The sequence below is a fragment of the Egretta garzetta genome, unplaced genomic scaffold, assembly GCF_000687185.1.
Source record: "Egretta garzetta isolate BGI_Z169 unplaced genomic scaffold, ASM68718v1 scaffold126, whole genome shotgun sequence".
In the NCBI taxonomy this organism is placed as follows: Eukaryota; Metazoa; Chordata; class Aves; order Pelecaniformes; family Ardeidae; genus Egretta; species Egretta garzetta.
In genome coordinates this window covers 321,676-342,612 of record NW_009260128.1, presented here as the reverse complement: position 1 = coordinate 342,612, position 20,937 = coordinate 321,676, and the positions used below count along the sequence as shown (strand labels likewise).

Below are 20,937 nucleotides of genomic sequence, written 5' to 3'. Positions count from 1 at the left end.
GAGAGAGCTTTCCCAGCAAGAGCGCCCTGACCCTGCCTTCTCTCTGTACCTAAAAGCCAGGCGGGAGTGTCTCGGGGCATGGCTGGACCTCGGGGGCTACAAACCCACGTGGAAACCCTTCCTTTGGCTCCAACCCCAGCCCATCGCTGTAAAAATACTGAAGCTGGGAGAGGCTTCGTCAAGGCGGCCTCCCCGGAGGGGAGGGGTAGCAGGAGGCCAAGGGTTTGTTTTCCCAATAGCACAGGAGCAGGCGCAGAAGAAAGATGATAGGAGCGCTCGTTACCTTGCTAATGTGGAACTCCAGCCTCCTCATGTATCTTTCCACTGCTTTGATTTGCTGAAGGGAAGGAAAAGGCAGAGGGTGAGGCACATCTAAATAAATCAGTAAGTCATCACCATGCTAGCTCTGCTCGGGTCTTCAGGTCCCCACGCGGCGGAGAAACTCCTCCTTAAAGCATGCAGGGGTTTGTTGCCCGCAAATCTGGAGTTAGCCGCCTCGCCTGACTACCACTAATCTCCTGCTGACAGTGGGGCTCGCTGACTTCTGTACCTAATGTATTTTTGAACAAAAAAAAATATTTCCTTTCACAGGATTTCCCTAGCTTCTTTAATTCTTAAAAAAAAAAAATAAAAGAAAAAGATCTGAGCTTTATGAGTTCAAAATATAGTATTCTCAGTACTTTGAGAACCTGTATTAAAATTGATGGGGTTTTGCATTTCAAAATCCATTCTCTTCCTCAGCAAATGCTTTTCTGAAAGCAAAACCAAGCTTGGCATTTTGACTGAAAGCAAGGCAGACTTGTTCAGGAAACGTGTTTGAAAGCTTTCCTTTTGTTTCACCCAAATTTTCCTGCAGGGGAAAAAATATCTTCTGTTTTTCAATTTTTGGTTCCCCAGAACTGGGAGGAGCAGGGATGAGCCAGGGCTTGGCCTGGCTCCCACCGCCACCCCTGGCATGCCCCTGCCAAGTCTGACGCCCGCCTGGAGCTGGCGGGGTGAAGTTGCGCAAGGCGATGGATTTAACGTCTGGCAACTGGCAGAAACAGGAAGTCTCGCTCCTCCACCTCCCTCCTCCCCTGGCAGGGGTCTGCCTCCTTCCCCGTGCCCATCCCGAAGGTGGTTTAACTGGACAGACGCTGGGGAAGGACTGATGGGGTAAGTTTGGTGCCGGGATAGCGAGCACAGCTGGCTGGCAGAGGTGCCGGGCAATACCAGAGCCCCTGGGAAGAGGAGGGGAGCGGGACTGCTTCCTTCGCAAGTGCAAACTCTCAGGTAACTTCTCCCTCCATGGTGTTGGCCTGACTAGTAGATCCGGCTGAGAGAGGCTTCCCGTGCCAGCTCCATACACCGTACAGATACTAACGCTGCCTTGCAAAACCAGCATCAAAGAGGGTAACGTACCTTATCTAAATCGTACAGGACTCCCTGCAACAGAGAAGATAAAACTGTGATTAATTTTGCAGCGTAACAGCACCACAAGAAAGTAATGTTTGTCAGTCAGTCAAAGTCACAAACAAGACCAGGGCTGGAAGGGAAGAAGAGCACCGATGCAAAACAGTTGGACTTGATGATCTTAAAGGTCTTCTCCAGCCTTAACGATGCTATGATTCTATGAAAGCCCCTGCATCCTGCTCCCACCCCGCGGCTGCTCCAGCACCTCGAGAAGGTTACTCTGCATCCGCAGGATGACAAAGCGTGACACGTACCAGGCGTGAGTTTCTTTTCATGTCTTTTAACTGAGTAGTCAACTTATCCAGCTCTGCCTGGTGAACTTCCAGATACTCGCTGTAAAACACAAACCAGAGAAGGGACGCGTGAGCTCTGCAACATGCACCGAGCTGGCTGCTGACCATCCTAAAAGAAAATCTGTGCAACAAATGGCTTTCCTCATCGGGTCTGTGTTCAGACAAAAACTCATTTGCATTGATCTGTCCTAAAAGCAGCTCCCTGCTGCCTTTTGGGGAACAAATAGGAGCTACTTATTTAGCTGTGTAGAAGAGCTCGGTGTTCTCCTCACACTGAACGACCAGTTTCAAGGAAGCTAATCTGCTGCTTAGTTTATGGGCTGGTGCCTTCCAATCTCTGCTCCTGTATCTGGCTGGTAAAAGCCCCATTATCGTCTGGGATGTTATCTTAAGGGCGATACAAGCCTCTTGACAGGACGCTAGGAAATCTGGAGGGGAAAAAAAAAAAATCTAACATTGAAATCGCAGCCTTTGGGAGCTTTCCTAGCAATTTGAGTGGAAATGGGATTCTGCCCCATTTCCTGTACAAATATTTCAGATCCTAAGCGTTACAATCCAGGCCCCGAGAGGTGTATTTTCCTCTCCTATGATTAAGGATCCCTGTTCCTGTGATATGTTTCTCTAGGCTCTAAAATGTCACAGAAAGCTTCAATCAACAAGAAGAAGAAAAATTCTTACTCCAGGCCATTTTTCAGGGCTCGGTAGACCTCTTCCATCCTTTTAGGCTGGGGCTCTTTGGGCGTGGTGCTGTTCTTATGGCCCAAATTATGCGTTTTCTTCACCTTTGCTTGGGGCTTCTTGAGTGCAGAGGAATTTTCAATAAAGGAGTTACACCTGCAAAATGAACATTAAAGAGGGGGAAACCCCTATAAATCATAACGATCTCAAAGGAGCATAGCTTGAAGAAATCTTCTGATATTATCTCTGCTAGCAGAAGCGAATCTGCTTCTGTGCCTGCCAGCGAAAGGGCCACGTTTGTTTACAGGTTAGGAGGTCTGAGCAGCCTAGGACATGCACTCTCAGCTTTTGATGTGCCAGTTGCCTCACCGAGATACGAATGCTGGTCTGGAAGCGCCAGGCTGAGTCTGAGGCTCGTCAGACGTTGCCCTGTCTCACACCGTGCCTGCCCTGCCTCACGTCGCTCCGCTACAGCCGTAAAAGGGCTGAGCTCCATCCAGGTGCTAAAACCAAAGGGGAGCCCAGATAATCTCAGGCCTAAAGCCTGGTGGCTACTTGAGGAAGATCGGGGCTCGCTTAAGAGCATGTCTGGAGGACAGCATCACGGCACTGCTCTTCAGACGGACTGTAGGTCGCTCTGTAAGGCAAAAGGAGGAGAGTTTCGCCGCACTTAGGTGCCTCTCCGGTGACTCTGCCGGGGGCGGGCCAGCATCTAACAACCATTGTGGACTTGAGCCGGTGATGGGAGGTTACCCTTTGCCTGCCGTTCCTCCTCGATTGCTAACAGGGGGTCTGGCACTCTGAGACTTTACAGAAGTCAAAATTAATTGTAAAGTAGCCTCTGGGGGCACCAGGGACTGGATGACTTGGTAAGTGCCTGACTCAAAGCCCTAGGTCCTGCCTAGCTAAAGGGGGGTGGCAAGGAAAGGCTCTGCAGCCGAGCTCTGCCCTGTTTCCAGCAGGGCATGAAGGCAGCCCTGCAAGGGAAACGGAGCTGTTTTGAATTCATAGCAGTGTGGCAGTGAGAAAACTGTCTTAAACTGTGGGCAGTGGGAAGTGCATCGTGTTCCTGCACATTTCACATGTTGAACAGATCTCTGCATAAGTCAGTAAATCAAAATGATTCTCTGAAACTCTCTCACAGTTCTGAGGCATGTGAGGAAGCCCTGCATTAATGGGGGAGAGGCAAACAGGCACTTGGTAGCTAAGGCAGCGGGTAGCAGCTTAGTTGTACAAACAATATACAGAGAGATTTTAGCCTAGAAGGCTTTCTTTGGCAAGTCAGAGAGAAGGCAGTCCTCTCTCGCCTCTTTTCCACCTTCACCCCCTGAACCCCCGGGGGTCCCTTAGGGCCTGATCTGAAAATTCCCCTGAGAGAGCACGGCACTTGCCTGGAGCGTCTTTCCTGAAGCCCGCTGAAGCCAGCGAAGGACTGGCTTCTAATAATCCCATTAGGACCTCCTGGAGAGAATGAATGTGATCCTATTGACATGATTTCAGGAAGCCTGGAAGATATTCCTGAAAAACAACAGAAAACAGGTCAGCGACGATGGAGGGTAAGAGGCAGGCGGTGAGGATGGGACTGCCTGGTGTCCATCAGTCACGGTAAGGGGTAACTGAACCACCCCCTGAAGCCAGGGCATGGATCTGTTTGCATTGCCAAATTGACCCGCCTCAAAAATGAAATGGTCCTATTTTCATTTCTGACTTATGGCCCAGGGTCTACTGCAAATGTGCCAGAGACACAAAGAAGGTCTGGATGTGGGACTAGAAACAAGATGCTTCAGTGTGATAATCCCAATGCCATCCCTGATTTCTGCCATGCCTGCCATGTTTCTCCCCTGACCCTGGTGTCCCCATCTGCTGCATCAGAGTGTCCCAGAGATTATTTTGGGAGTCTGCAGAGCTCTTAGGGGGCACTCACCATCAACATCGAGTGTTATTACTTATAATGAAATTAAGAAAAGAGAGTTCATTCAGCATGAATCAAGTCCTGCAGCTCCCCTTTGATCCTTGCTCATTTTCCCCATAGTTGTTCCTGCCTGGCTGCTGAGAAGGAAGGTGCGGTGGGTGCACGTGCAGCCACGGCATGCCGTGATGATAGAGGGATGCTCTCCACCACAATGAGAGACAAGTAAAACAAGCTCCAGGCACCGTATGCTGTGCATTTCATGTGTCCAGGGGGTGCCTCAGCACCCCATGAGAAAGCCCTTGCTCTGTGTGTGTACCCATTTTCAACGCCCAGTTGAAACTGCATGAAACTAAGGTGATTTCAACCCACCCAAAAAGAAACAGCAAACGAGTGTCATGGTTCACAACGCCTCCATCAGCTTGCTCTTGCCACAAGGGGAAAGAGGGATGCCTCCCTCTTCCTTTCCTCCTCGATCCACTGTTTTCCCTGCCTCGACCCCGGCGCTTGCTGCCCTCGGCAGATGACAAAGCAGATTTTTCTGCTGCCTGGGTTTTGTGCTGCTCCAGCGAGGTAAACGGCCTCACCGAGCCAGCCGAGGAATATCGTGGCCAGCTGAGGCCAGGCAGCAGGGCAGGGAGCGGGAGGGAAAGGGCGATGCTGGAGAAGAGGGCTCTGGTCAGTGGGTGCTGCCAGGGACCGGCTCCCCCATCCCGCAGGACCCGTCCTCTCACCGCCTCCTTCCTTCCCGGGGTGCCAGCATGGCTGCTAATGCTGTTGCGCTGTGAAACGGATTGAGAAACTAGGCCAGCTTAAAAATAACCTGACAAAAAATGAAAAGGAGATTTTTTTTTTATAATTTTTCTCCCCACTTATTCCTAAAGCTGGACGTGGCATGCTCCAGTTTATTTCTCTCCAACAAGCTGGGTCAAAGGATGAGTTTGGTGCTGAGGCAGGAGAGCATGGCAGGGGCTGGAGCTGCCTGTAGGCAACAGAGCTGATGCTCTGTGGAACCATGAGCTACGGGGCCAACCAAGTCCACACCACCCTCTCATCCCCACAGATGAGGAATGATCACAAGTGCCCAAAAAAGCAGCCACTTGTGAAGGCCACAGATTTGCAATGTAAGCCTTCGCAACCGAGCGTATTTATTAAAGATAAGCACCAGAGCTACGCGGTGCCTGCACGGCAAACACTCGCTGGAGAAAGCAAATACGCGGGGAAATGTTGTGCGCCATCCAGTTATATTTAATTTGCAGCGCTAAGCTGGGCAAATACTCTTTGAGATGGCAGTAGATGTCATGGTGAGCTACTGCTTCTCCATGGAGAGGACTGCATTGCCCGAGGAGCTGCTTTGTCAGGAATATTTCTGCAAGAGCTCTTCCAGTCCCAGCATCACCAGCGCTACCGGTAATGTGAGGTTTTCTCTATTGCATAACCAAAACAGCGTACATCTTTCTGTTTTGGAAGCGAGGGCTGCCCCCTGTGACCGGACAGCCCTCAGAGGTACCACCTGGGCTGCAATTACAGCCAGTTTTCTCCTCCACTGTGGCCAGGAGATAAGGGTGCTCTGAGATTCCGTGCAGCAAGTTCCCTTCGGGATTGCAAATAACCTTAAGACAGTCACGGTGCGTGCTGTACACTCCCATTTGCACACAAGGATTTGCATTAAAAGTTGGGTCCAGAGTGCCAAGGAGCAGCAAATCCCTTGCACGCGTTCAGCACTTGCCCTGATTAACACCCCCGCCGACGGCATCAGGACACCTGTGAGGGTAGGAGCTAAACAACACTGACAGTCAGAGGAGATTTAACTGCATAAACTTCAGCCATTCCTCAAAAAATAAGAGGAATAAAACCAAACTTGAAGTTGGGTCCTCATCATGACCACGTTGGCTATAACAACATAATTACTTGAGATTCAAAACTCTTCTCAAAATGCTAACAACTTCCACACAATTAATATCTTTGGTATTAAAGTGAATGAAAGATGAATGGGTTTTGCTCCAAACAAAATCTTTATGTCTGTGTGTGACCATGTGCACACACAGTGGAAGTGTTTAGGTTTTCTTTTGCTTTGGGGAAACTTAAAAAAATAGTAATTTTGGAAAAGGAATTTACTTATTGATATTGCTCAAGCACTCGGACAGTGTTGCAATGCTTTAGTAGCTAAGACTTTCCTCAAGATACCAGAAGGCAATGTGGAAGAAGTGCAATTGAAATGCAAATTGAAGACCTGCCTGGAGCTACTTTTGCTTTGCTTTTGCATAAAATGGTCAGATCTCAGAGCCCAGATAGGCTCGTGCTCTCTCTATATATATTATATATAATCTTGGTGATTAATGTATGTTTCATTTCTGTACAGAAGAAAACTGTGATAAAAGGAGGTAACAGAGTCAGAACTGATGACATCTCCCAGTTCTGTTCAGTCCCTTTTCAGTTTGTCAGGTTAGAGGTTGATTCTATCGTACAAACACCATCTGTTCTTAAAATTTAAACTTATATTGATGACATCTCAGATACTTCCAACTGACCTCACAAAATGGCCCCGACTGCGTAGCAGCAGCAGCCCCTTAGCCAGATTCACATAGACCACGGCTGCAGAGGGGCACCACATTGGTGGATTATTTATGATCTCTACCTCTAGGAAATACACTTTGAACTATGAGTATTTGTCACATTCTTGTAATACACTTTGTAGAGGGGGATTTACTTTCCTGTCTCTTAAACGGTTCACAGGCCTCTGTGCTACTAAGTAAACCTACCTGTGAATTTAATAATACAGTTGTATTCTGATTATACATGTAAATGTAGTCACTAGTATAATTTCAGGAAGGCTCAGCCCACAAGGACTTACTCAGATCTCTTGTTGACCTGACAGGTACCCCTACAGACGAACACTACTAAGGGGATTTTGGTGCTACTCCAGTGCAGTGGACATGTTTCTAAGTCTGCATTTAGTAGTTACCTGATATAATGCTACTGTCTTCTATATACAATATGCATTTTGCTCTCAGTATAAAGCAGAGTGCACATCTCAAATGGTATTAAACGCTTTTGAGATTCCAGAGATCTACCTCAGCAGTGGACGCAATGAGTACGTTTACGTTTTTAAATCCATATAGCTAATGAACCACTGATGTTTCATTTGAAAAAGTCACCAGTCTGCTTAATGCTAACATAAGCACATGCTGTGTAGGAGCATAATTAATATAATTAGTATTGTCCGTGCTAAGTGCATGGCAGTTGAATGATGAGCCCATCAGCAGAGTCGAGGGATAAGCTGAAATCCTATCAGTACTCTTTCTCCGCCCTGTCCGTTGACAGCTTGCAGCAGGGAATGGCAGATAATTGACGATGTCTCTGTCCCCAGGGAAATAAAAGTCCCTTCTCCCAGCTCTGCTTTCAGCCTGGAAACAGCTGAGCCCAAGCTAATGAGAGGGGAAGGGCCCATGGAGCCCATCACTTCCACAGGGCTGCCCTCTCTTCATCACCCTCAGCATGGACCTCCACCTCCCCCAATGCTGAAATATTTCATAAACAGCATGGACTTCAAGCTGAGAGAGGGGAAATTCAGTCAGAAACACATTTGCTAAATCTAGACTGACTTTTGCATGGTCCCTTTTTATTTGCTTTTCCCCCCACGACCTATCTGGAGACGATATTTTTTGTTTACCACAGCTAAGGGGAACTTGGTTTTGCTACACATGTGCTAGCAACCATGTAAAGCTGCAATAAATGTACCAGTGGTGATGGTGCCCTTGATCCCTCCTGTTCTCTCCTTGCAGCAGCTACGGTCATGGCTCTGGGTCTAGGGTTTGCTGCAGGGTGTCAGGCAGCTGTCTGCAGCTGAAGGTTAGTGAAATAGAGGCTTCGAGGGACACTTTGGGATTATGTATGACCCTTGATTAAATGGAATGGGGGGTAGGACTCAATGACTGAAGGGACCCTTGATAATCCTTTGTTCCTATAGTATTTTTGGCGTGAGACATGTTTCAAGGTCCATTCTGGATCTAAGGAGCTGCAGTCCCTACAGTGAGATGGTTTGTACGTTGTTCCTTCTGCTGATCTGTGGTCTGCAGGCTGTCCATTAAAAATTGGTGATAATTATTTAGGTTAAGGTAAGCCGAGGGGGTCAACTACACTGATGTGAGTGGATGGCTACAGAAGTCAACTGATCCTGGTTTGCGTGCTAGGAACATTTCTTACCTGTAAACCTGGGGTATGTCTAACATGAACTGGTATCTTCTTGAACAGTGAAAGAAAAGAGTATGTTCATCTCTCATCTATGTCAAGGTCTACGTTCTGCTTGTCAGACTAGCTAGCCAGCTTACAAACCTTTTATTGCAGTAAGATCCTGTTTAGGAGCATGCACCTCCAAAAGAATAAATCCAGTAAGGGAAGAAACTGATTGTACACCAGAAGTCATGTCCTCCTCTCAGCCAGACAATTCTTTCTGCTTTGCACTCATAAACCCAAAGAGCACAATTCGATTCTAAACTTACTCAGGCTCAGGTCAATACTAAGCTCATTCAGTACATCTTCAGCTGGTGTCGCTTGCTTTTGTAGCCTAAAGCCTAGTCATTTTTAATATTCATTTTCCAACTTCTTCCCTCTGACTTAATTGAATCACCCTGGCAATATGAGGCCAGCATGGCCAGTAGCCCAAATAACCACCTGGAATGTATGGTTTCCACATTCCCTAGACTCCTAGAAGGCAGAGAGGTATGCATCTTGGATGCTAATGTAGACATTCTTCTGGATTTTTTTTTAATATAAAAATTTGACAATAACATATGGGTAAGAGCACTCAGGAGCATTATAAAAACTTTCATAAGAAATTTAATTCTTTCACAAGAGTTTTTACACTCTTAGGACAAAAAAACCTCTTAGGCATTAGTGCACAGGCTCATAATTCCTGAATGTGCCAGGAATATTTCTGTGGGATGGGATCTCCTGGAAGCACGGGTAGAAGGGTGTCTTCTGTTGGTTATTGGATTACATGAATTAAGACTTTCATGGCACAATGAGGATGGTGAAACACCAGAACAGGTTGTCCAGAGAGGTAGTGGAGGCCCCGTCCCTGGAAACATTCAAGGCCAGGTTGGACAGGGCTCTGAGCAACCTGACCGAGTTAAAGATGTCCCTGCTCCCTGAAGGGGGGTTGGGCTAGATGGCCTCTAAAGGTCCCTTCCAACCCAAAGCATTCTATGATTCTATGATTTTATGCTCCCAGAGATTGGGCTGCTCCTTCCTTGTGCAGGGTAGCATTTGCCAGAGTTGTACAGACATGTGAGCTCCATCTGAAGAACTATTCTTGGTTGCCAGAACAAAATCATGTGCATTTTTTCCATCAAAGTCCAAGGCTACGAGATATTCCTAAATAGCAGCATATGGCTATACTGACAAGCACACTTCTCAAGCCTACATCAGCCGGTGAAAGGCCAGCAGATCTGTGAGCTTCAAACATTAATTTTAGCGTGCAGAAAAAGAGCCACATGGGCTTACCAGCATGGCTGTGGAAAGCAGTGTTGCACAGAGAAGGAGCTCTAGCCGAGACAGCTCCCTCTCTTTCAAATGGGAGACCTGGCAGCACCCAGGTCATGCTTGGGTGGGCAGCAAAGCCGTTGCTACCCACGTATTCCTGCCCCAGCACAAGGAGGCAAACTTCTGCCCCATCTTGTGCAGCAACAAGAACCTTAGTCTAACTCTCTTCCCCGACTGTGGACCTCCAAACCTCGCCTCTCACGCAGCCGACTATCCGGCGGGATCTCTCTGAAGGCTTGTGCTCTTTTCACCGACAGCTTTATCTGCGTCAGTGGCGCCTGCAGTGATTCTTTCTTTTATCAGTCGTATTTCAATACATTCAGTTTGGGTGGATTCCGTTTTTACAATGCACAAAGAAGTGTTTATGGGCTCATGCATCTTTTACAACTCTGCTTAAGCCCATAGCTGGGAGCTTTACTTTGTCATGCAGAAATCCCTGCGAGTGAGTACAAGGCACTATTACCTGTTTCTAATAAATGAAAATGTTAGCTTCGGGTACTTTGGAACAAAATTTTAGCTTTGGGTACTTGATACTAACAGCAAGACTTGTACTTTATGGTCTCATCTCCCGAAGAGCTTTTTTTATGTTGTATGTAAGGACGTTTTCAACTTGAATGCTACAGTATTTGCTAGCTCATCACTAGACACCCCAAGCAGAAACACAAGTTGTCTACCATCTGGAATAGCTCATGCTGTTTGTTCTGCTCCTCCTACCCAAACTGGATGAAGTATATAAACCAAAAAGCAATAATAATAATAGTAATAAGAAGAAAGCTAACAATCCAGGCCAATAGCAAAGTGCTAAAGGAATCTGTGGCTGTAAATGCATAAGACCTGATACTCGATGATCCCACCGCAATACAGCTCCATTAACTCAGTGAGCATTGGTCACCTTTTACACCAGTCTAGGTGCCAAAGTCAAGATGGGGACTTTCAATTTTTCTTTTATTTTTACTGTGAAACATGTCTTTGGCTCCAACGCTCATTGCCCCACTAGCACAGAAATACTGACTGACGGTAGCTAAGGCAAAAGCAGCACCCTTCTGTCTCGTACCACGATTCGCTTTCATCCCGCCTTTTCCGTAGCTACTCTTTCACCAGAGCTCTTGGTGTGTGCCCCACTTCCCCAGCCAGGGAGCCACAAACTTCCCTTTCCTCTGCTTAACCTCCCCTTAGAGAAACACCTACAGCACCGCTCCTTACCCTTGGTATAGCACGTGCCGGAAGCATAAGGAGAGGGAAATGCAAATGAGTTATTTCACCGTAATAAACCCAAGGAAAATAAATTTGATCCTCCCGCGTGTGACAGATGGGTTCATGGTAGCTGACCTAATTTTTTTCAGTTCTACCATTTGTTCCGCGCTGGCAGCTGGAGCGAGCGTGCTCACGGACCCCATGCAGTGCCCTCCCTAACAGCACTTGGAACACGGAGCAATCGTATTCAGCTGGTATCGGTGCAGGTAAGCAAAATTTGGTCAGCAACGGTACGTATGAGTGTGGCTGAGGGATCAGAATCCACCCGTCTAATTAGATTTGATGTTCATTCATTTCAAACCCACCCCAGTATGCAGAATTATCCTTGATTAGAAGTCAACTCCAATTCTACTTACTCATCATTGATTATTCTTTATGTCAATTAATTAACTAAAAACAAAGCCCCCCTGCCGTTCATGTGCCAGCAAATAACCCAAAGAAAAAGCATTTCTGAAAATCAGCTGAGAACGATCATCTCATGCTTTAAACCCACTATGCACCAAATCCATAAGAGCAGTTCAGCATGAGTGACCTGCACACAGAATGAATCACGCTGTCATTTCAGCAGCGCTACATGGGAGTAAACATGGAAGACTACTTCAGCATGAGTGACCTGCACACAGAATGAATCATTTCAGCAGCGCTACATGGGAGTAAACGTGGAAGACTATGCAGCTCTGTTATCTACGCCTACATTAGGAGATAAACTACATGGACCAATCTTATGGGAAGCAGTAAGACTAGCAGGATGCAAAATGGTCTGTGGGAATTACTCTGTCTAGCAGCAGCCTGGCTACTTCTCTACCTCTTTCGGCATATGCCGCTGAACGCCGTCCCCTTGACCACATGCGTTGGGTGGAATTTCAATTTCTCAGCTCAGATCATAAAAAGCGATCAACCTATTTGCACTTTTGCAAGCATCAGAAAGTGGTAGGGGAGGCCTAGGAAACCATGAGTGGTGCTGGTAGTGTCCCTTGTCCCTTACTGACCAACAGCAACATTTGGATGAGCCCATGAGTAAAACAGAACAGAATCATAGAATTGTTTTGGTTGGAAAAGACGTTTAAGATCATCAAGTCCAACCATTAACCTAACCCTGCCATCCCACCACTAAACCATGTCCCTAAGCATCTCGTCTACCCGGCTTTTAAATACCTCCAGGGATGGGGACTCGACCACTTCCCTGGGCAGCCCATTCCAATGCTTGAAAACCCTTTCACTGAAAGAAATTTTCCTAATGTCTAACCTAAACCTGCCCTGGTGCAACTTGATGCCATTCCCCCTTGTCCTATCACCCATTACCAGGAAGAAGAGACCGACCCCCACATTACCACAACCTCCTTTCAGGCAGTTTCACAGGGCAATAAGGTGTCCCCTCAGACTCCTTTTCTCCAGACTAAACCACCCCAGATCTGAGAAAAAGTGGGGTAAGTCAGCCCTGATGTCAATAGATGCAACTCCAACAGGAGTCTTTTGGCAAAATCCATGATGACTGTGAGCAGTGACCTAAATTTGCATGTCAAGTGCAAGCAGTAGCATGGCTTCACTTTCTCAGACTGTGTAAGCAATGAACATAAAAACCTTCTCACTGGCAGGAGAGAAAAGCAATGACCCAGCAGTGTTTAATATAAGATCATCCTTAAGAGTCCTGCTTTCTTTTATTACTTTGCACTGGTATTTCTGCTGTTTTTACAACCCACAACAGCAGCAGCACGGGCAAGGCCAGCAAGCCAAGGCTACTACCTCTTTGCATCTGCAGGAAAGTAAATGCATCAAGTAAACACGTGTAGGATGGTTTAGGTGACCAGTGGGCTGCTCTAAAGATGTTTTGCTTTGGCCAAGACAGACGAAGTGTAGCTGTACTCCATATCTACTCCAGGTACGCTCTAATATAAGCATGAGTGAGCTAAATTAAACAAACAAGACAGGCATTTCATCCCTGAAAGGAAAGTAAAACATCATTGTTGTCAAATCCTTTCAGTCGCTAATGAGATACAAACACTTTGCTGCTCCTCTTTAAATACATGGGATTAGGGTGACTTAAAATGCCTCCCATGTTTATGCTATCGTTCTATTTCAAGGGGTGTCTTAGTGGCACATCCCTCACTAAAATTTCGTTGAAGATGCATCGCTACATGTTTTAGGACAGAACATCTTTAAAGCTGGACGTTCGTGTCCCAGATACGAGTATTGCAGCAACGGATTTATTTAATCTTTTTGACACTTCAGAAGTGTGGCCATTTCAAGAGCATTGCCATAAAAGTCCTGCATTACTTCATTTATATTTGGCTATAGCATGTGCCTGAAGCCTTCTCGCACATCAAGCAGTTGAACACTGTCCATGTGCAACCAACGGAGGCTGCGTGCTCTGATGCAACTCTTGTCTCTTGGCTTCAGTTCATCTAAGTCAGGACTTGAACCTTGTGCTAGAGAAGATCTGACATATATGACTTTTTAAACTTTTATTTAAAGTTATGACAGAGGTTATGATTCTTCTGGTTAAAATTCTTTTTCAATTTTAAAAACTGTCAAAAGCGTAGGAGACAACTGCAGATCTAACATCACCAAATAGCCCAAATTTCCCTCAAACCACCACCATCTTCTCTAGCCAGGTTCATTAAAGGAGCTGTAAAAAGCAGAAGAAGAGATCTGATGCAGGATAAAGGGTCAAGGAGGGGTCTGTGCTAGGTAAAGAGTACTCCCTGGAAAAACTTGTGTTAATGACTCACCGCTCACCAGCGCAAAAAGCAGGACAGGTTTATAGACACACCAGTGTTGAAAGGCACCGCTTGAAAAAATATCTAGAGTTTTATGGAGAACTGCTCTCCTTACCACTGCTTTCTGAAACCACCTTTAATTTCAGTGGCTGTCAAATTTCTGAGAAGACTTTGAAGCCTCTACAGAAAAGCTGTTCCCTCTCGTATCTGTGAGGGCTTTCTGCTCCTTGGGGCAAAGGAGGTTGCACCATTTGAGCAATCGCTGGCATGATTTTGGCTTAGGCCAATTAGCTGGGCATGGTTGGGGAATTGGCATGGGCCAAGGACCAGTCCCAAAGCAGTCTCCATGTGCTTCCCTCTGTTTTGGAGGACGGGGGAGTTTAATGCCACAGATACTGGCTGCTCTGTGCCTGCTGCCATTAGTGTCAGAGATCAATCCCAAATGCCTGTAGTTTACTATCACAGACACAGCCAATGCAAACCTGATGAAACCCTTAAATATATAGTAAGTAGCTCTAGTCAGGTTAGATTGGCAAATTTAATCTATAGCGGACATTAAAAAAAGAAATCTTGAATTTAAACCGTCATATGCTTCAGCCACGCTATAGGATTAGTTACCAGTTGAGTCTTTTAGATACAGAGGCATTACAGATAAACAGAGCGTGGATTAAACAGATCTGACAGTGTTTATTGTTGTTGATCTACAAGGTAATTATCTTGCGTAACTTTTCATTGCACAAATTAAGGCTGCACGTATCTTGGCACAGCCCTGCTTTTCCACAGCCTGCCATTTAAAGGAAAAACCCACTGGGGACACCGCAGGCTAAGGAACAGCTTATAGGAACGACCCCGCAGTTTGTCCTCCGCTGCCCCCCCCCACTCTTTTCTCCTTTCCTTCTCTGTTGAGGCTTCTGCATTTTCCAATTCACCTAATAGGAATGGACCATCGCTCTGGGTATAGGAAAAGGAGGATATAATGGTTTTATATTATGATGGATAACTATTTTGTCCTTTTGCCAAGGGAGGCAATTGTCTTCCTCACCCAGTGGCAGCACGGCATGCCCGTAAGAAATACAGTGGCCGGAGAAAGCGTGAGTGCAGTGTTCGGTTTATGCTCACATAGGAGCTGCTAGGCTGGATCAACCGGTGCCTTGTTCTCTACCAGGGAGAAGGAGCATTATTTTCTTTTTATGGGTAGAGCCTGGAAAGAATGGGGGGAAAAGCAACCCCTTGTTGGGTAACTGCAGAAGAAAAGCCACCTAAACCTTCAGAGAGCTTCTGCTCTCTGTGTAGGGTGTGGAAATCAAATCTATTGCAAGCGCGTCCAGTCCAGCACCTGTGTGCATAGAAACGAGGCATCGTGGTCCAGCTGCCATCTGGGGAGGTGATGGCAACCTCTCCCTCTCATTTCAAAGAAAGCAAAACCTTGGTATATGCAGGCAGCATTTTAAGCTGATTCGTCTCCAGCCTCATCTGAAGCCTTAGCATTTTTAATACATCTTTGGTTTGGTTTTGTGTAGCACAGATGACTTAGTGAGCATTTCCAGCTCTTAGTTTTATTTACCTGAACATCCAATGAACTAAACATTCATCTCTCTCTACTTCAGCAGATGTCTATTCTTATTAGTAAGATTCTGTTTATATCTAAATAGATGCAGCCTGCGAGTGTTACACAGAATTCAGGAAAACGCCTCATGGTTCAAAGAGCACCTCACAGCCGATTGCTTTCTATCCCACAATCATCCCCATGCAAAAGCCCAAGTCCTTCTTTGAACTAACTAAATGGTATTTTGTGGATGTACCGAATGAGACAAGGAAAGGACAGTCAGTCACGCGGGACTTGGCACATTATACACTTAACTGAGCAGTGGCATTTTTGCAACAGCATCATCACCCACAGACGTGCCTGTATGGTTGGGAAAATGCACAGGGATAGCTCTTGCTACCATAATCCAACAATGCCAGCAGGGATGAGCGGAGAAAAAGGTTGTCTCCATACCCGGAGAGACTCCTTGGCCAAAGAACACTTGTGGGGATGTTATTGCACAAAGCTGTAACATGCATCCCTACTTCTGTGCCACAATTAAAGTTTTAAACCCAAACATTTTTAAATTAAATACCAACAGAGGATGTCAGGTTGCTTAATTATGGAAAAGGCCTTTTCCCTCATGTAATACAGTTAGAAAACACCCATCGGACTTTGAACAAAGAACGACATCGAACGTCCCACATGCCTGCCTGAGGCAGTGCCACAGACCAGAGCCACCCTCTCATCCCCAAGCACAAGCGCCACTCCCCGAGACTTCTTAGGCATCTTCAATGAGTGCATTCACTACAAATGATACTTTTTTCCTCTTTTTTTGCCTCGGTCTTCTAGCAAGATAAATTTGACAAAGAAGAAAGACACCTTACCGAGGGACAAATCAAGCTGGTTTGGTTGCTCAGACAGACAGCAAGATGGTAATTTGGGGGAAGAGAAAGGAAGCTGCGGTGCTCAACCTTGCCCCCTCTGTTGAAATGCAAACCTTCCCCATCTATTTGCAGGTGCTTATTTGCCTGTCTATCTCCAACAGTTTTCTCTGTAAATTAGTTCCTTCCTTTGGTCAGCTCTAGTAATAACTAGGGTCTGTCTAGCCTGGGCTTTTTGTAGACCAGAAAGCGCAAGCTAAAACCAGAACCTCAATGAGGACTAGACAGTCCTCATTTCTCTGTTGCAACTCCATGGGCTTTTTGGAGTTGGTGGGTGGCTTGAAGTTTTCCTGTCGGTGACGTTTTCAGGACAAAATCAAGTCTGACAAATCTCTGGGTGTTGCAGCCAAACGTGTTCTTTTGAATTAAAAAAAAAAAATGGTTTCTCGCAGAAGAGATTATTTGAAACGGATCTGGAGTGACTGAAGGGTTACCGGCAGGCTGCGTGCCCTGGGAGGCTCTGCCTGCCGCAGCTAATCGGGCTGTTTGAGGGCTGGGAGAGAGGGCAGGCGGCGAGCAGTGGGACAGCAGCAGTGAGGTGGCTGGCTCTGCCAGCCAAGGTCAGCTTACTGGAGGCATCAGAGACCGGAGAGCTTCTGAGGCTTTAAAAGGGCTGGAAGATAAAATGTATTATTGTGACTACTTCATGTACTGCGCTGATTCCAGGGAACTGTCAGCTTTGATTTGTTCCTCCCGCTGAAGAGAAGAAAGATGCTCAGACACTTGTGTGCTAAACCCTCATTTCTTTTGTGCTGGTTGGGGGGTAAAAATTACAGGATACCCTTGAAACATAAAACCACAGCAGAAAAAGGCAACTTTAGGGAAAAAAAACCCACAACGGTTCTTGCATCACGCTTAGAGGACTCACTTCTTATTGAGGCCACTGGGTGCAGAGCCTGGATGCAAAGACCAAGGCAAGATCTGTGCTTGTGGCTGCCAAAAGTTGGCCTCAAGTTGCACCAGGGCAGGTTTAGATTGGACACTGGGAAAAATTTCTTCACCAAAAGGGCTGTCAAGCGTTGGAATGGGCTGCCCAGGGAAGTGGCTGATTCCCCATCCCTGGAGGTATTTAAAAGATGGGTAGACAAGGTGCTTAGGGACATGGTTTAGTGGTGGGATGGCAGGGTTAGGTTAACGGTTGGGCTTGATGATCTTAAAGGTCTTTTCCAACCTAAACCATTCTATGATTCTAAAAAGCAACTCAAGAGCACTGAGGAACCTGCTCTTCTCCCTGCCTTCCAGGGAGCAGGGCAGAGCGTACCGGGACCTGCGTTTTGATCACAGCTGGTATACAGCTGATTCCCAGAGCCTCACTGCCACTTACTAATTAACTTGGACCTGGTCGGAGAGGGAGGTCCTCTTTCTTCCCAACAGCACCAGGCCCAGCAGCAAAGCTACTTCAAAGCTAGAGTTGGAGAGCCAGCACTCGGGGGATCGAATCCAGATCCCCCGGATGCAGTCTGAGGCCGTATGGGTGCAAAGTTGAGATAAAACTGCTGCCCACTTGCAATAAAGCAAGAGCAAAAGGTGCTTTTGGGGGGCAAACAAGCGGTGCTCTCCTGCAGGAGGATGCTCGACCAGGTTTTGGCATGGCAGCTATCTCTAGGTTGCCAAATAGGGGGAAAACCAGCTCCAGGAGGGGATTACCCAGTACCTACTGCTTTCTTTCCCCATGAAATACCTGCCTGGAGAAGGAACCAGAGCACCAGCTTGGTGGGGCAGGACAGGAAAGGAGAGAGCCAGCCCTAGCCCAGCCACACAGCCTGCCTGGGCGCAGGTCAGCAAGGGCACAAGTCGTGTTTGCACTGAGGAGCAGAAATGAAGCTGCTGGAAACTCCGCTGCTGCTGCTCTTATCCAGGGTATGTGGGGAAGGGCGCCCGCGGGGCTCAAAGCGAGCTGGCTGCCCAGCCTTAGCTAAGCCCTGCCTGACATTAGGCAGAGATATATAATATGATCTGGTTTATTGCATCCAGGGTTGGCTCCCGCTGCTGCCCTCCTCCCAGCCCTCTCAGGGGGAGCTGGCAAAGGCCATCCCACCGTTCCTCCTCTGGCCACCCGGCTCTTCTGCGCACAGACTGCCCTCCTGCCTTGCTCTGGCAAAATGAAATTGTCTGAAGGACAGCAAGGGAAAGGAAGATGTTGGCAACTCTGCTACACGGAGGAAATTAAATTCTTGCTTACACTGTTGTGCACCCAAAGTAGAGCCACCAGGGTTTGTGAAGTCCCCCGAGGGAAAAAGAGGACTTGACTGATGTCAAAAGAATTTAAATTTGATTTTAAATTCACGGTGGGCCCAGTCCTTTCTCTCTGCCTTCCAAAAGGGCAAGCACATCTTGGGGTCAGTGACACAATTGGTGCAAAACCGGCAGGGAAAAAAAAATAGTGCATGCTCTTGTTGATTAATTTTGAAAATCTCTTACTGAGAAACTTCTTTAACAACTCCGACACCAGAAGAGCAGTGAGCCCTGGAAGCTGAGTGAACAAAACAGTGTCCTCCAGGCTCCTGTTAAGTGGAAAAATAACCAGTTTTCTTCCCATTCTGTTAAAAAAAATTAATCAAGGAGCCACATAGCTTGGAAGTGATGTGCCAGGCCCCTGTCCGATACAAACTCATGTCCTGGCCCTAACAAGCCTGTGCCAGGTACGTGCATCCAGGCATCGCTCTCCTCACTTCCTTCCCTGTCTGCTTTCAGCTGATGCTCTGCGCTGCTTGAATGGCCTCAGACAGCAGCTGCCGGCCTCCCCCCTGCTCGCAGCTTAGCTTGACTGACGAAAACTACCCCAGTAAGGGGGTTGTCCGTGAGCAGCTTGTCACCGCCACATGTATAGCATGAGAGAAAAAAAAAAAATAAAAAGTCAGACCAGCCATCCCTTTTTTGGAAGAAGCCAATGCTGCCTTTAGTTCTCCCTCCCACTTCTTCCCAGTGGGGAAGCAAGGCGGCTTCCCCCAGAGCAGGACCTTTCCCAGGAGTGTGCCTTCTCTGGAAGTTACCTTTCTGCTTGCTCGGGTTTAAAAATATCAAAGAGCGAAAGGTAGCCCTGTGTGACGTGTGAATGTGCTGCTGTGAGTTTTGAGGCCGTGCTTTGTACTGCTCTTACCCCAAGTGTTTGCTCTCTGATACAGGTGAATAAAATGGTCATGTGCCTTGAGACCATAAGGAGGTAAAGCAACCTTCTCCCTTAGGGATGCTCCCTCACAAACGGCACACCTCTCCCCCTTACATATGCCCAAGTGTTCAAGAAATATTAATTCTGCTGCAGAAATACCTCTAAGACAGAACTGTACTGTCATTCTGGAGAGGAGCAGAGAGACACGGGAAAGCTAATCGCTCTGTTCCTTAGGCAGGATCCTGGAAAGAAATTCAACCTGTTGCTTCTTCAAAAGAAAAACAAACCAACCAACCAACCCACCCCAAAGCCCACAGCTTGTCAAGAAGTGCTGCTTGGATGTCAAAAGTTAAACCAGCATCAGGTTATGGATGCTGGGATTTTAAGAGTCCCCACGTCACACGTGCTTACCTGTACTCGCAAGCAGCGCAGGCGCCGTCTGCAGTGACTGTCCTAGTGATTTAGTTACTGGCTGAGAAAATGTCGAATTTACAGAAGGAAAGGTAGATTTTGCTGCTTTTAGACTCCCACCATCTAATACATACCCACCCATACCTGCTAAAACGTGGAGCAACCTGTTGTGTTTGCCCGACACGGTTATAAAGCAGGGCACCTAACCAGTCCCAGTGGATACCCTTCCTCCAATCTGGCCACAGTAAACCAGCTCCTGTTATACCTCTTCCCAGCTCGTGAAGATCTCGGGAGACGGCTCGGCAGCGAGCACAGAAATCTTCCAGGAAAGACACCTTCCTCTCGCCTCCTTCCTCAAGCCCCCTCTTGGGTATGCTCCCACTTTTTGTTTATTCAGAAGGAGAGGGATGCGCGTGAAACCTAATTAGCGGCTGGAGAGAAGATGAAGATAATGTTTCTGTTTGGGAGCGCGTTCCCTGCCTCGGGCTCCGGCAGCGCGCGACAGCGGCTGACACACGGTAATTAAGATGAGCGTGGCAGAATGCACAGCCAGATTAATGAATGCAGAAGTTACGCTGAAAATACGCTCAGCTCTTCCCAGCGAGATGTACGAACGGCTGCAAAGGCAGAATGGCCACATGCACACAAACGCACCCACAGAGTTTCCAGAAAGCTTTTTCAAACTTTGAATGAGAGACAGGAAAATGCTCAGTTAACAGCACTAGAAAGATCCGTCACAGGATTAGGATGACCTTTTGTAACCAGGGCATTCAAAGGTAAACCGAAGCGCAACGCCGCCGGTGTGTAATATGTTTGCATCAGGTCTTGGGAATGAGCCAGAGACTGAAAGGAGAACTTAAAGAGGGTCTAAGCTTTCCTCCAACCAGTAATACCGTAAAAGCTCACTGGAAATAGAAAGACAAGACCTAAGGAAACGCTGAGATTTTTTTTTTTTTTCTTGGACACCAGCATAAGCGCTTCCACGCGCCACAAGAAAACACGAAACCAGTTCCCCCGCGCAGCCCTTCATACCCCACAGCAGACGCCCACCACCCAGATTTTCTTCACGCTCCCAGCCTCAAGCCACGCACGCGAAAGCCC

General features: G+C 47.2%; 1 protein-coding gene across 2 annotated transcripts in view; it reads right to left on the bottom strand.

The window, feature by feature from the left end:
• Nucleotides 1-20,937, bottom strand: part of RIPOR2 (RHO family interacting cell polarization regulator 2) — a 70,232-nt gene that overhangs the window by 31,419 nt on the left and 17,876 nt on the right. For both annotated transcript variants that reach the window (XM_009641475.2, XM_035896922.1), the window contains exons 2-6: nucleotides 3,815-3,941; nucleotides 2,424-2,579; nucleotides 1,707-1,785; nucleotides 1,402-1,425; nucleotides 284-337 (exon numbers count right to left, since the gene is read on the bottom strand). In XM_009641475.2, the coding sequence (XP_009639770.2) occupies nucleotides 284-337; nucleotides 1,402-1,425; nucleotides 1,707-1,785; nucleotides 2,424-2,579; nucleotides 3,815-3,941 (440 nt within the window). The remainder of the gene's footprint in view (nucleotides 1-283; nucleotides 338-1,401; nucleotides 1,426-1,706; nucleotides 1,786-2,423; nucleotides 2,580-3,814; nucleotides 3,942-20,937) is intronic.